The sequence below is a fragment of the Zootermopsis nevadensis genome, unplaced genomic scaffold, assembly GCF_977971745.1.
Source record: "Zootermopsis nevadensis isolate Lab colony 2312 unplaced genomic scaffold, Znev_1.0 Znev_ptg000003l, whole genome shotgun sequence".
Lineage (NCBI taxonomy): Eukaryota > Metazoa > Arthropoda > Insecta > Blattodea > Termopsidae > Zootermopsis > Zootermopsis nevadensis.
The window spans coordinates 11,030,323-11,045,343 of record NW_028259135.1 but is presented as its reverse complement, the minus strand read 5'-3'; the positions used below and the strand labels follow the sequence as shown (position 1 = coordinate 11,045,343).

Here is a 15,021-nt window from a genome sequence, read left to right as displayed (position 1 = left end):
CGCTACGTAGCATCATTAAACCTAAAAAAATCTAACGCCTTGGAAATGACATCTGGCACGGTGCATATTCTAATTTGCTGCTTACAGAAAGTGCACGGTACTAGCAACAAGACAGACGACCCAACTGGGAATGTGAAAGTAATGCATTTGCCCGATATACTACTATGACAATCCATCTACGTACAACCAGATCACAGATTTAATCCATATCGAATTTCGATTGTTCTGGGTATGAGTCCTAGATAAAATAAACGACTTTCTCTTAAAAAATAATGCATTTATTTCACCATAAATCTAAGCTACAACGCGGTTTTTATTTGATCGTTCTGTTTCAAAAATAGAATTACAATCTCTGACACGAATTGTGCAACTAAAAAATCGGCCGAGTTAAAGAACATTACGACCAATCATATATGTCCATGTGTGCTATATGTCCGGCCAATCTCATTTTAGTAGATTTGGCCGCTTTAATAACATTTGTAGAGGAGGCTAGGGCTCGATTTTGGGCTGTTATGCCATAGTAGTAGTAGTAGTAGTAGTAGTAGTAGTAGTAGTAGTAGTAGTAATATTTAAGAATCCAGTCCGTACCGCGAAGAAAACACTACACTTCACCATGACAGAGATCAACTGGTTAACGCTGTTCAAGGAAATAATCGCTGGTTACGATGAGAATAATCTGATTAATATTTAAGAATCCAGTCCGTACCGCGAAGAAAACACTACACTTCACCATTATAGAGATCAACTGGTAAACGCTGTTCAAGGAAATAATCGCTGGTTACGATGAGAATAATCTGATTAGTATTTAAGAAGAGGAGGCTAGGGCTCGATTTTGGGCTGTTACGCCATAGTAGTAGTAGTAGTAGTAGTAGTAATAACATTTGGCGAGCAGTACAATTGACGACTCTCGGTATGAAATTTTCTATAGTCTCCTGTTACTTAATATTTCTTACGGCACTCCTTTTATCAAACTCCATCCATCCATCTACTTTCCTTACGGCGAGACACCAAGTTCGATACCAATACAAAACAACAGATAAAATTATAGAAATAAATACAAGGCAAAAACATCGAACAGAGCAGACAACAATAATAACAACAACAAATCCGAGACAAGCTTTTTAACTGATGTAAAATAAGTACGGGTTTCAAGCTGCACTTTCCTGCATCTGTGACGTTAATGACTGAATGAGAAGCCATACTTTATTTCAAACGTCAGATTCCAAAGGAACTCGGCACAGGTCAATTATATTACAGAACACTGTCATGTCTGGATTAATCACCTCTAACACAGAACAAAAAATACCTCGCGTAAACGGAAAGGTACTGTTTTAATGACACCCCAAGGGTGAATTAGGCCGTTCTTGACGGTTCTAGTAAAAGGATTACTCTGTATGCCTGGTACAACTGAATGGATCGGCCTAGCCTACCAACACGTACGCGAAGTGACTGGGTCTAGTGAAAGGAATTTTTTTTATCCCCTGCTGTTGCTCGGTTAGAACCGGTGACGGGGTTTAATGCAATCTCGGCTGGGGCGTCTGGCCCCTTCGGGACACTCAAAGGAGCACAGCCCTCCCAACAACCCTATCTCCCTACAGTCAATATTAATCTTCCATCTTCACTTAGGTCTTGCGAGTTGTCTCTTCCTTTCAGGTTTTCCAACCAAAATTTCGTAGGCATTTCTCTTCTCCCACACTTCAAGCTATATATCACGCCAATCTCATCCTCCTTAATTTGATAATCTTAAAATATGGTAAAGAGTGCAAATTATTATTCTCCGGGCACTTGTCACTGCGTTTAAAAACTAATCAACTTACCATTTTCTGCCTGCTCAGTGTCGTGAACCACAGTAAAATCTTCCATCTTCACTTTCAAATTTACTTCTGGAACAAAAGGAGATACTTAACTTAGAGCCAGATCAGCAACAGGAATACAATGACAGGAATCATGATAAGACGAAATATCACTTTTTTCAAGAAGTGATAAGCTTTGTACAATAATTCGTGTAATAATTGGTATGTACATCAACAACACGATTTGGAAGATGAATTCAAGCCCAGGGCTGCAATGTGAACACCTCGCAGCCTAAGACGTTAGACACTGAGTTTGGCGTCCGTCGAATAGTCAAACTATTTGAGCTTTTTAGAAACTTCTTTGGGATCAGCGGTGCCAAATAATGATCCCACGTGGACGTCTTCATCACCACGTACAATGCAATTCAGTTACGATAACTAACAAAGCCGCGGTTTGGCCTTCCTGGGTTGTAACGTAGTGTGGATTTTTAGGTGGTTACCAACGTTTCGAAGAAATATACTGCCTCTATCATCAGGGCTGAAGTCCTCTTAAGCTAACTGAACTTAACAGGAAGTAATCTGTTCCACGAAGTTAACGAATAGACATCTGACAACAAAATTACGATTTTCAGGAGAATTAACCTGCGTTTGCAAGAATATGGTTTCAGACGCCGCGAAGATTTTTCCACGTTTAAATTACTCCGTAAAGAAACAACATGAATTGTGTAAGTTCAATATTATTTCCGAAAATATTTGCTGCAATAAACTGTGTTACTGTTAAAAAATAATTCCCGTCAAATTTAACGGGTAGTATACCTTCGCTAGGTCGGTATACATAACAATTCATCTCTGAAACAACTGCAATGTCGAATCCTGAGGTGAAAATAAACGTGCAGACTATCGCAGTGCCCTTTAAACCTACGTGACTCTTGAATTTCGGTTGTCTGGTAAATGCACTGTCAGGTGATGGTGGTGATGGTGATGATGATGATGATGAAGTTTCTTTCATGTTTGTCTGCGAGTTGCTTAAAAAAATAAGCCGCAACCTTCTACTTCTGCTCAAGTGAATAAATAAAGTGCATATTTCAGCAAGCCTACGCTACCAGACATGGCAATACTTTACGATCAAGACATTTCGTAGTTTCCTGCTCCAAGGCGAAACTAACCGAAAGCTACAATCAGGATCTGCTCGTTGTTACAAGACATTCACAGTTAGCTCCTCTGAAACGTCGATCAGTACCTTTAAGACTACAGGGCGCAACATCCCACCTGTAACACCGCACTCAGCGTCAGCTCTGTGGAACACCCGATACATCCCCCTCCCCCCACAACGAAATTCTGCTACGCCTACAACTTAAATGCATCTCACTAATCACGTACAGCGGATGACAAGAAACGGCCATGCTCGATGACCGCAGTGAACCGAGTAATTTGCCTCACAGCACCAAAACGCCGGAGCGCCCGTGACTAGAAAGCAGCAAATTCACTCAGTTTTTTCTTTGTCACATTTCACGAGCAGAGGGCGCTGTACGCCCACCTGGCGGTGAAGATGTCGATGTTGGTCTCCTCTGCCGTGGACCTGGACGTTTCGGAGGAACAAACTACCTCCATCATAAGCCCTGAAGATGGATGCAGCATGTTCCTCCGAAACGTTGGTCTCTACGACGACGTTACAAACCAAAACACCAACATTGACAATGATAATTTAAAAGAACACACGGATATCTGCGTCTGAACTGAAGCGTGGGCGATAACTAGGAACTGCAACATTTGTGCAATTGTCTTAACCACGATTAATCTGATTTGGGCTAACAACACAATTCATTCGTGTAGCTAATAGGACACGGAGGCAGGTCTCTGACTCCGGTAGCAGATGACCCGTCGATGTGGTCAAAGTCCACTATCAATGTCCATTACAACTTTAACCACAACTGTGACGTCACACCTACGTTCTGGTACGGGGAATTTCCTCGACACTTGGACAATCTTAAGTCGAACACAACGTGAAATGGCATTAACGAAGGAGGGTTTCTGAAGAGACAAGTGGTAGCTTCATGCTTCGTCCGTCTTTATTTCTGCTGAAATCTAACAGCGCCTACACAAGAAACTAGGCACTATATAGCGGAAAGTCTCGCCTCCCAACAGTCAGTTGTCATGACACGCGGGAAAAAATTAATGACGAACAGTGTGGCGTTACAACTCTGGTTACTTACTGCTATCGGACACGTTAAACACGAAGGGAACAAACCGGTCGTGACTTACGACCACTCAGTTCGATCAAGGCAAAAACCAGTGAGATCTACAACTCATAATACTGACATTTTAAAAGTTGGCCCTAAACTCAAAAAAGTTTTTATATTATACTTAAGACCGCAAATAAACAAGAAGCGAGACTTGATAAATAATCCAACACTACGTGTAGCACCCTCAGTACGTGGTACGAAGAAAATTATCTTGTTTCTGTCCGCATAAACTCTGAAATAAAGTTAAACTTTTGTTGACAGCTTGTGAACTTTTTGTCACTCCAATTCTGTGCATCGGATAGCAGATCTGAGGGACTCGCTCCACTGAAGCGGATCTTGTAGACAGCCGACAAAACAGCCACCGAAAGCTCAAATTGAAGTGATTTCAATTCTCAAGGACCGGAAAGAGATAGAACATGTCGACAATTATGAATGATGTAACAGATTCTTTGTACAGTGTTGGAATTGCTTTCGTCACAAGGGAGTAACATGCAGGGAAACAAAAAATACAGTAAAATTGTAGTTTATGCATTAGTTCCGAATGGTTGTTTGAATACGGACGATCTAATGGCGTAACACACACATGTTAGGAGATACGCACGCACAAAGGTATTTAAAAAGGCACTTCGAGCTACATAAGATACATACGAAAGGTCAAATTAAAACAAAAACAGAGAAATTTAATGGACTACACAAATTCCTTTATCGTCCGACATTTCCTTGGAGCTTTGTTTAAGACCAGGAATAAATTTCGTTTCAGTTTTATGGGGTTCTGAACTCAGCTGTTTTCTATAAAGATCCAGCGAGTTCTGTCTCTCCCGCAAAAATTTCTTCAGGCAAAACACACACGTCGTTATTTTGAAGGAATGCACGCCCACGTCTCGTGTTTGCTCGTTAGCTGCCTACTCTAAAATTGCTAACGCTGGTATGCAATTACTCGGACAACTCACATGAAGAGATTTCGTTCTCAGTTTTCCTGTAGTCATTTCGTCAGATGGAGGGTTGTCAAGATACAATATGAAGACGACGATATTCGATAATATGCCTCTAAAGCCACAGATTTATTTAAGACTCCCTATATTTGTTTTAATTTTCAGAAATATTGACGACAAATATTTAACAACCATTCTTTAACTGACGATAGAATTGGTGTCATAACCACAAAAATTTTAACAATATAGTTCTCACTCGTTGAAATAAGTATTGTCTTCTCGGTTTTCCCCCTGCATTTCTAAGTATCTTGTCTGTTAGACGGGCGCTCACAATTACCTAGTGCGCACAGCCACCAACATACAAGGCGGCAGACATTAGAAAGGACGCGTGATATTACATTATTCTGTTTTTACAACATTACTGTAATAACAACGGAGTGTTTCTATGTTGCAGTGCATTAGCTTCATGCGTCAGTTAACAGGTCAAGATCTTGCACAAAGACGGAAGCAATTTCATTACATTGCAGTTCAACAGAAGAAACTACAGTCGAAGGACCGGCGATTTCGCAAGTTTAATACAAAAAGGTTGGTAATAAAAGCAAAAAGTAAAACTATCCCGCTACACGCCATGTAGGCGCTCGGAGGGAGAGGGGGTATAGTTCCTCTCTTTCTTGACCTCTGCACTAGATGGGGGTGAGTGGTCGGCATCACGCCTCGGCCGGCTTTACCCCCGGGAAAGGACCCCCCAGTACCCATTGGACAGGAGGCTGGGTGGGCCTCAGAGCCGGTCTGGACGCAGAGGCTAGAGGAAAAATCCTCTGCCCACGTAGGAGAACGAACCCCGGTCGTCCAACCCGTAGCTAGTCACTGTACCGACTGAGCTATCCCGGGTCTCTAAAAACAATAATACAGCAGATAAAATATAAGTTCGACAACGGGTTAAATAAAAGGAAGTTTGTGGTTTCGGAGGAATAGTGAGGTAATACTGAAAATAATTGGCTCTGTATTACTAGCGCATTCAAAATCATGCGTGAACCGTAACATTTCAGATGAAAATAGTCCCGAGATATAAAAACATTTCACTTAATAAAACCATATGGTTAAGTGTGGTATGATTTAACAGAATAAACTATTCAGATTGTACTTTAATGAGTACAACGAAGTACGAAACGTGGGTAAAAAAGATTCCTACAAATTTTGGTTGATAAAAATCAAATCAAATTCAGCCATATGAGAAATTACATAGCCCCTGGGGGTATACGGTCTTCCCCTGGTTCAGACAAAACCAGACTAAAAGAACGAGCCACATTCGAAAATTTATTTAAAAGTAAATCATACACTGGCACTGCAGAAGACGGCATACTCTGTCGTGTTTTAAACAATTTTCAGTCACACAAGCGCCTTGTTTGCTACCTAGCAGTTAGTTAACTTCGCACGTTCCCAGACGATACATGCAGTGACCGACCATTCATTCTCTGAATTTTTACACGAGAAACTGTAGCTGAATACGGCGACGTTACGTCAGGTCAACTCGAGAGTGGAACACGCTGTCGGCACTCTGCAGGGAAGACAATAGCCCCCTCAGAGTCATGACTGGTCATAACTTTAGCCAGAATACCTTTCTTACTGATCAGGGGCGCACTGAGACAGATGTTAAGGACTGAAATGGAAAGGGCGTGTTACGTTATGTAAGTTATGGGTCCCTTTCCTTTCTATTAAGCGCACAACACAACCGGAGCAATTGTTTGAGAAAAGAAAAATGTGTTTTTTGTCGCCTCGAGGAAATGTTTGACAGCGCGTCTGTTACTCAACAAGTAGACAAACACTTCTGAACAAAATATATATCGGTTTAGGCTCTCAAGGTGGTCATCACGTTGATGTCGGTCTCCTGGGTTGTAATGCCGTGTAGACTTGACTGGAAGGTAGATTACGGACTGTCTGAGGACCGTACCGTCTTCTTTGTACTGTCCACTCTCAAATTGCAACAGCGGCATTATCGGCAAAAGTTTCGGAGAAATATTCTACCTCCATGTTCAGGGATGAAGTAAGAGGAAGGAAGTTCCTCTACCTGTACGGCGTTACACCCCGGAAGACCAACATCCACCGGTACGACAAGTAACGTAAGCTAAGTTCAGGCTTCTCCTCCGAGCATAAGCTTAAGTCACGTGCAAAGGGCAAAATGTGAACGCTGACAAGGGAGGAACCATCAAAGTTAGATTGTGATACAAAATTGTAAAAACAGGAATCAGGAACAGAACATACGGGTCCACGTACAAAAATTATAATCTATTTGATCTATTCCCTAAAATAAACAAGTTCACTGAAATCATCACCAGGAAACAAATAAGAATTCCCTGGAATAAAACCCGCACCAATTTCCATCTTTTTATATATATATATATATATATATATATATATATATATATATATATATATATATAATATTACACTCACAACTGCACAGCAAATCAGGGTGACAAAATGGGGTTTCAGGTTCTCAAGCGATGGCTGTCTTCTGGGTTGTAGCGTCGTGTAAAAGTTTTCCAAAGTCTCACAGGTACTTGCTGCCTCCATCACCAAGGCGATTATGACTCAGGTCTCATCGTCCTGATGATGGAGGAAGCAAGGACGTCTGAAACTATGGTAAACTTCTACCAGACTATACGACGGCAATGAACCTTAGGGTTTCATTTGAGAAGGGAAATTTCTTGATTGGCTGAGTGTACAGTTTTATGTTATTGTTGCTGTGGACTGACACAGCGTTTGTGTAGAAGTGAGGCCGCTAACGGGCCCTTTGTCCACCCCCAGATATATGAGTGAATATGGAGCAGTGGTGGAATGATAATGACGGGGGGGGGGGCCAAAAGACTCGGGGGGGGGGGGGGAGGCTGTCCCAATGACACTTTGTCCACCACAAATCCTACGTGGACTGACCTGAGAAAGAACCCGAAGAAGCCGGCTACTAACCGCCTGAGCTACTGCACGGCCGAGTGTACTACGAGTTCCTTCAAGGACTCTGATCCGTGAGTCAATTTAAAGTTAAGTCAGTAGAGTTAACTAAATGGCATTGAGAAATTAAATATAATTCGTCATTTACACGCAAGTGACAGTTGGCGTTCGCAATTAACTGTCCGCAATTAGACTACGCGGCAATGTAAAACTGATATTCTATGCTTATAAAAGTATTTAGAATGTACAGAGCTACCTGCAGGCTAGAACCTGCGACATACAAGGACAGGCCTTAACAGCTGCTGTTAGTAACGCAAGCGGTCCTAAGGATTGCCCACTCCGGGCAAAGCAACGCGAAACCCTTAAGAAGGCTGCACGTAGAAATGGCTACCAAGACCTGTAATACGTATAATTCAACGTAATGAACAGATTACAGCGCACCAACCTGCTTACGTTCTAGCAGGTTAATTAAGTTTTGTACACATTCAAAGATGCATAGACATATTTGGACAGGTATCGACAAGACTCTATAGATATAAACAGGCCACAGCTTGTTCGTATAAACCAATCATGACAGGAGTTCGTTAAAAAAACGTAGCTCTTTGTAGCCAGAATAAAATGTCAGTCTTTCCAAAATTCCAGTTGCTCATCGGAACTGCAGTAAATCGCTTCTCTAGTAATTAAATGTCCTTGTACTGCCCATATCCTGTGCCCGCAAACACAATTCGTAATAAGGCGTCTGGTTCCAAATAGCGTAGCGACACATCGCGTGGAGAAACGTCAGACTTCTCCTGTCCTTAGTCATACATAAGAAGCATAAACGCTTTCTTCTTCCTTTCAAATACCGCAACTTAGTTCATGTACAACTACAAATGTCCATACACTTCCTTACAAGTATATTTCACTGTAATTTACAACAAGCATTTTCTTTTCACAAACTGAACCTTTCTCAAATACTGAGGCCCACTTCGCACATTCCAAACATACGAATCTAGTTTAAACAATTCTGTTGCTGTTTATGTGTTTATATTTTTCACAGGAATGAGTACCTTAATTGCATACTAAATGTTGTGCTTCATTCAACACTGATATAAAATATAATTCAAATCCAATGGCTAAAAAATTTCTAGCATAAATTCGTTCATCAGATTATTAAAAAACTTATTAGACAAGCAGTTTAAGAGTGGGTTTTAAGGTTCTGATGGCGGTGAGTACGAAGATGGCTGTCTCTTCTGGGTTGATGTGCCGTGTAGTCTAATAGAATTTTATCGACGTTCCGGGGCAATGAGTCACTCGTAGCTGACAGGACAAAGTCACAAGGAACAAAATATGATAAACAGGTACCATCACTAACATTCTGAATCATTACAGACAACAAAAGCAAATTCCTTTCGGGGAAAAGGAAACTGAGAGATGGTTGTCTTAAGTTAATCGGGACTGACTCTGCATATGGCGGCTTTCAGGTGCCGACGAGCAGTCTACTACACCCACAGCGTGGTACGAGACGCGAATATTGTGTTACGCTTTCGTGATCTCGTGTAAAAGAGCGGATCATAAAGATTACAATGCCAAGAGACAATCCATGGCGAAACAACGTAATCACGTGGCAAATGAGATAACTAATCAGCGCGCGGAGATTTAAATGCATCGGTATTGAAAGCTGAATTTTTTAAAAGTTATTTTCCACGTCAAACCACACAAAACTGGCAAATAATTTATATCCTGAATAGGGTTTGGGGTTTTCACGGCGGTGTGTCTGAAGATGGCTGTCTTCTGGGTTGTAGTCTGCGATAAACTTCTACCAGACTACACAGCGCAACAACCCAGAAGAGACAGCCATCTTACGTTATATCCCATAAGCCTCACATGTTATAAAATAATAATAATAATAAACAATTTCAGAAATTCGTCTTTTAATTCTATCACGACGCTCAATTATTGCCCTCAGATTTCTACATTTTGAAGCATTTTCAGGCTATGTAGTAATATCATATGATACATTCCTTTCAGGTCATGGTCTTTTGTAAGCTGAATTATATCCTTCCAGACAAATTCCTTCCCTAACCATAAACTCTGCATGTACTATAATTTAATTCTTTGCTAACAATGTTTACGGAAGCTATTATTCCCAAACTCCTATTAAGGCAAAAGAGATTGACAAAACCAATCAACTGCAATTACAACATTTCAAAACGCTGACAAAATGTCAGGGTACTGTTCCTACGTAAAAACAGCGCGAGTCGCCTTAACCCCTAACATATTATATTACATTGGGTATGCCCCACTTCAGTTTAATAATTTACCGGCCAGGAATTACGTTGCCGTGACAACCACACAACGCATTGTGAACTGCTCGAGTTCCGCTACTTTCACCCAGTAAAAGTCTTCGCAAATCGATATACAATACGATAGTCGCGGGACCATATTACAGCGTAACAAACACTTGACATGTCAACATTTATACAAAACGACAAAAAATGGAGTCGAAACTCGTTTAAGTTTTCGGGAAATTAAGTTGAAGGGATGTGAAAGCCATTAAACTCGCACGAGGTTCATACACGGAGCATGCAAGACAAATATAAAGATAATGAACAAGCACAGAACCTTGAATCTGTTAGATCTAGTTACACCACTTCATAACCCCTCACGTAATCTTTAAGTATTTCAGAACACGGAAGGAATATCGAAATAAAATTACAATATCGTAGCACAATACATATCACGAATTTTCAGTTTTCACGGTGGTGAGTACACAGATGTCTCTGTCTTGTAGCGCCGTGCAGTCTGGTATAAGTTTACTAATGCTTAAGAAGTCCTTTCCGCCTCCATCATCAGGGCGTTGAAGACAGCCATCTTCATAATATTAATTCTGTTTGTTTCAACCGCATTCACACTGTAATAATATCACTACCTTCTCCGCCAAACGACCCTGAGGTCAAAGTATAAACGAACAAATATAAATGTGTCTACATTTCCGGAATAGAAATGGCGTGTGTGGGTACGTCGTAATAAATGATGTTGTGTATTATAGGTGTAATCAGGGATGTGGGAGTGAATATGATTTCTCTTTATTCGTTCTGTCAACACGATGTAATTTGCTATCTGTTTCCGCATTGAATAACAGCAGAATATTTGTAGCTTTTCCAATTTATTTCAAGAAATTCTGCTGCACCAACAGATGACAACTGTGGTATCTCATGCATGATTGAAATAAAATTCAATGCCTGGCAAGATGAGCAACTGGTGGCGACGCGACTGCACCTACTCATCAGAGATGCACAAGTAGCATGAACAGGACTGCTCAACGAGATCCCTTCAGGTCCCAAGGCGACTCACTTCATCAGTCTTTTGCACAGCCCCCTCATATGAATATCGACTGCCGAACTAGATCTACGCAAAAGACCTTTTCTTGTAAAGCCCGGAGTCACTCAGCTAAACTTAACATTCTCCGCATTTTATGAAGAACTCAAAGGTTTAAATTTTAGAATCTCACGATGGCGAGTACGAAGATGACTGTCTTGTTGGTTGCAGAAGTCTAACGACGTCTTGCTCATCGCCCTGATGATGGATGCAGTAAACTCCTCCGAAATGCATGTAAAATAACCACTTGTGTACAGCAGTTTCCTACTTTAGGTTTGGCCTTATAGATTTGGAATGTATTTCAATAAAATTCATTAGGCCACGAGCACTTCCTTCCACATACCTTCAATTCATTATTCACTATCATACTCTGACTCGACGCTACGTAGTCTGAGCTACTGAAAACGTGTCATTAAATAAACTACAAATAAATAAATAAATACAATTCATATTTCTGTGTGCTTTGAGAAAATGGAGGAACGAAACGTTTTTCCTAAGCGTAACCCCGGAATTAGCAAAGGTAGGAGGTTATAATTTTCCCCACCCACGTGACAACTCCCAGGACAGCTGCCTATTTTTTGATATGCCCTTAGACAACAGTAGAGTGACATCTCCTGCAAGTAGCTCCAAAAGTGTAGCTTATTTCCCTAGCAGTTTATGGAATAGCGTTGAAGTAGTAAACCAACTCTACCGACTGCTTCACTTTCAAAGTGTGACAACGCTGGCACGTACTCCGCCTGACTCTTTTTATACGGAGAGATTCAAGAGTAAGCAGTATCTCTGGTCCAGTAACTGACACTTGCTAACATTATTACAATGCCTCGATGTTTTAATTAAAACATGCGTAAAAAAGAAATGTGGTAGAAGCTAATCGTGTATTTGGGACACATTTCAATCATTTCGAAAAAGAAACAACACAGTACTTGGCCTCTGGTAGGTGGGGGGAGGGACGATGTCACTGCAATACTGGATTATTTATAGGAACTGCGAGACGTAAACAGATAGTTGCTCGGAACATAAAAGATTAAAATAATTTTCATAAAAATTCATACTTACAGAAGATACGTAGCTTGTGACAATATTACAGTCCAGATGCAACAACAGAACAAACGTTAACTCTGAGACTGACTCAAGAAGTCGGAAGCAGTTGGGGTTTTCATGAACCATTAATCATTCGATTGGACTTGGCAATTCATATAAACATATTAAACTAATAATCAATCAAATTCAATCAACATCCTACACTTCCTGTTCTTGTGCTGGGCGGTAAGCGACTTTCCATAAAACAAATGCAGTTGGTTAAGGAGACTGCATTATCTGGAACCACGAGTCATTCATTAAGGGCCTACATAAATAAATAAATCAATCAAAAGTTAATGTTGAAACTCATCAATCAATGCATAAAACAAAAGGACCAACCATTGAAAATTGTTACAACAATCTATTAGAAGTATGTCGGTACAATTTTAGTCTGAAAACTTAAAAGTGTATCTAATTTCCAGACCAAGTTGTAAATGGAAGAATAAAATACGATAGATATTATAGATAACATATTAGAGTGTGGACTGGATCCAACTGGCTTATAATAATCCAGGTAGGTACCAACATTTCGAAGTAACTTTAGGGTTGAAGATGGAGGCAGTATGTTCCTACAAACCGATGGTATCTACCTAGAAGTCCACACGACGTTACAGCCTAGAAGACCAACACGACTCCACCACACAGAGATTTAATTTATTGTGACAGTAGTAATGAACCAAGAACAACATAGAAAAGTCTGTCTCAAAAACAAAAGCCAGACTTATACCCGTTTTCTAAATAACAATGAATAGAGCTAAACTTATCAGCAGAATTGAAATGTTTCAAAAATCCCCCGTCTCCTTGCAAGTAATCAACGGCGCTGACTACTGTACCCTTGTACTTCAACCAACTGACCCAGAGATACGTTCACCACAGATGAAAAACCCTTTAATCCAAGACACGCCATTCGAAGAGATGAAGATGCAAACAATTTCGGACAGATATGAATGAATATCAAATGAGAGGTGGAAATTTCACTACCGGTGGCGGCTGCAAGAAAAGAAAAGAAAAAAAACACCTGCCCAACCCAGATCCAGTTTAGCTAACGTTTTATAAATGATATCAGTTTCTTAAATGCGCTGAAATGCTAGACAAGACACAGGATTAAACCCAGATTACATCGGCTAACAAGGAATAAATTAAATAGGTTCTGGAGATTTTAACTCGCGAACAGGAAACGAACATTCAGCCAAATTAAACATGCTCACTGCCGTGCTCATTAGCGCACAGCCACACAAATGCCACTGCCTACCGAGCCACGTACGTGAACTAACCAATTCAAAACCATTAATTGTAACTAAATTTTGTATGGCAGTGAAACATGGTCTCACACCCGAAGTAAAGAAAGGAGACTAACGGCGTTTGAGGGCAAATTGCTAAGTACAATATGTGGACTTAAGAGCGTAAATGAGGGAGACTGGAGAAACTTGCATAAAGAAAAGCTACAAAAGTTTTGCCCTTCACCAAATATTATCAGAATGGATAAAAAAATAAAGCATGCAGCACGAACCGGAGCGATGTAAAATGATCATAAACCTTTAGTAAGGAAATCTGAACGGAAGATTTAACTTCGGAGATTGGGGCGTAGATGGTAGGATAATATTAAAATGTATCTCAAGAACAGAGGTTGTGAGCGTGTGGACTAGATTCGACTGGCCCAGGGTAGGGGTCACTGGCTGGCTCTTGTCAACACAGTAACTGAACTTTCTGATTCGACAGAAGGCGGGAAACTTCTGAACTAGCCGCAAGACTATTATCACCTTAAGGACTCTGCTACGTGGAGTCTGTTTGCCGTCACTAAGAAGAATCAATTTCTTAGATTAAGTTTGATTTTTAAGTTAATTAATTTTATCATGACAGTGACTTTAAATTGATGTTGGGGAACACTGGATAACGCGATGCGAGCAAATTCATTGACAGAACTGAGTAAGAAACAAGTCCGATCCCCACCCTTCCGCTGCCGTCCGCACCGAGTGAAAGTTTTCCATGTGCCTTGTCTGGCTGGCAAGCTACGAGACTCGGTCAGTAGGCAACACAGACGGTAACAATAATAAAGTAGCGACTGAAGAAACCTGTGCGTGTGTGAAGTGCAGTGTCTGCAGAGGTATCACGATGTGGAGCAATACGCTCCTGCTCCTCTTGATATTCTGTCTGCTCCATCTGTCAGTCGATGCTGTAGCTGCAGGAAACCGCAGCGCCAGAACCAGCAATGGACCAAGCAGCTATTCTAGCTTTACCCCATCGACACACAGAAATGGAAGCCTCGCCAGCCTGAGTAAGAACATTTCAGCAGCTCTGCCCGGTGGCAATAGATCCGGAGGGCTAAGAAACAGGTGAGTAACAGAAAACTGTGCGGACGTCGACACAAAGATTTACTTTCCTCCGACAAAAGAGCAAAACCTGTATGTCTGTTGAAACTAGTATCAGGCCTGGTACTAACAGCACCAATAAAAATGTAGCACCGCACAGTATTTTATAAGACAAATCCCACAAACAGCATACGAACGCATTAAATGTTAGAATCCCCCCCCTCCCAAAAAAATGTCGGTAGTGAAGTGTTGCTAGGTTTATTTATGGAAGATTCGAGGCACTCTAAGGCGAATAAATACACTAAAAGCCTCTCGGTGCCGGGTTAAAAACCGAAGTTTCGGAGACCCCGATGAC

General features: G+C 41.0%; 2 protein-coding genes across 5 annotated transcripts in view; one reads left to right on the top strand and one right to left on the bottom strand.

Annotated features, from left to right (window-relative positions):
* The window catches only part of LOC110840209 (uncharacterized), an 87,257-nt gene that overhangs the window by 21,201 nt on the left and 51,035 nt on the right, over positions 1-15,021 (bottom strand). For all 4 annotated transcript variants that reach the window (XM_087342507.1, XM_087342510.1, XM_087342511.1 and 1 more), the window contains exon 3: positions 1,818-1,883. In XM_087342507.1, the coding sequence (XP_087198633.1) occupies positions 1,818-1,883 (66 nt within the window). The remainder of the gene's footprint in view (positions 1-1,817; positions 1,884-15,021) is intronic.
* The window catches only part of LOC110836233 (uncharacterized), a 47,578-nt gene continuing 46,906 nt past the window's right edge, over positions 14,350-15,021 (top strand). Inside the window, exon 1 of the mRNA XM_087342512.1 lies at positions 14,350-14,690. Coding sequence (XP_087198638.1) covers positions 14,470-14,690 — 221 coding nt within the window. The 5' untranslated portion in view covers positions 14,350-14,469. The remainder of the gene's footprint in view (positions 14,691-15,021) is intronic.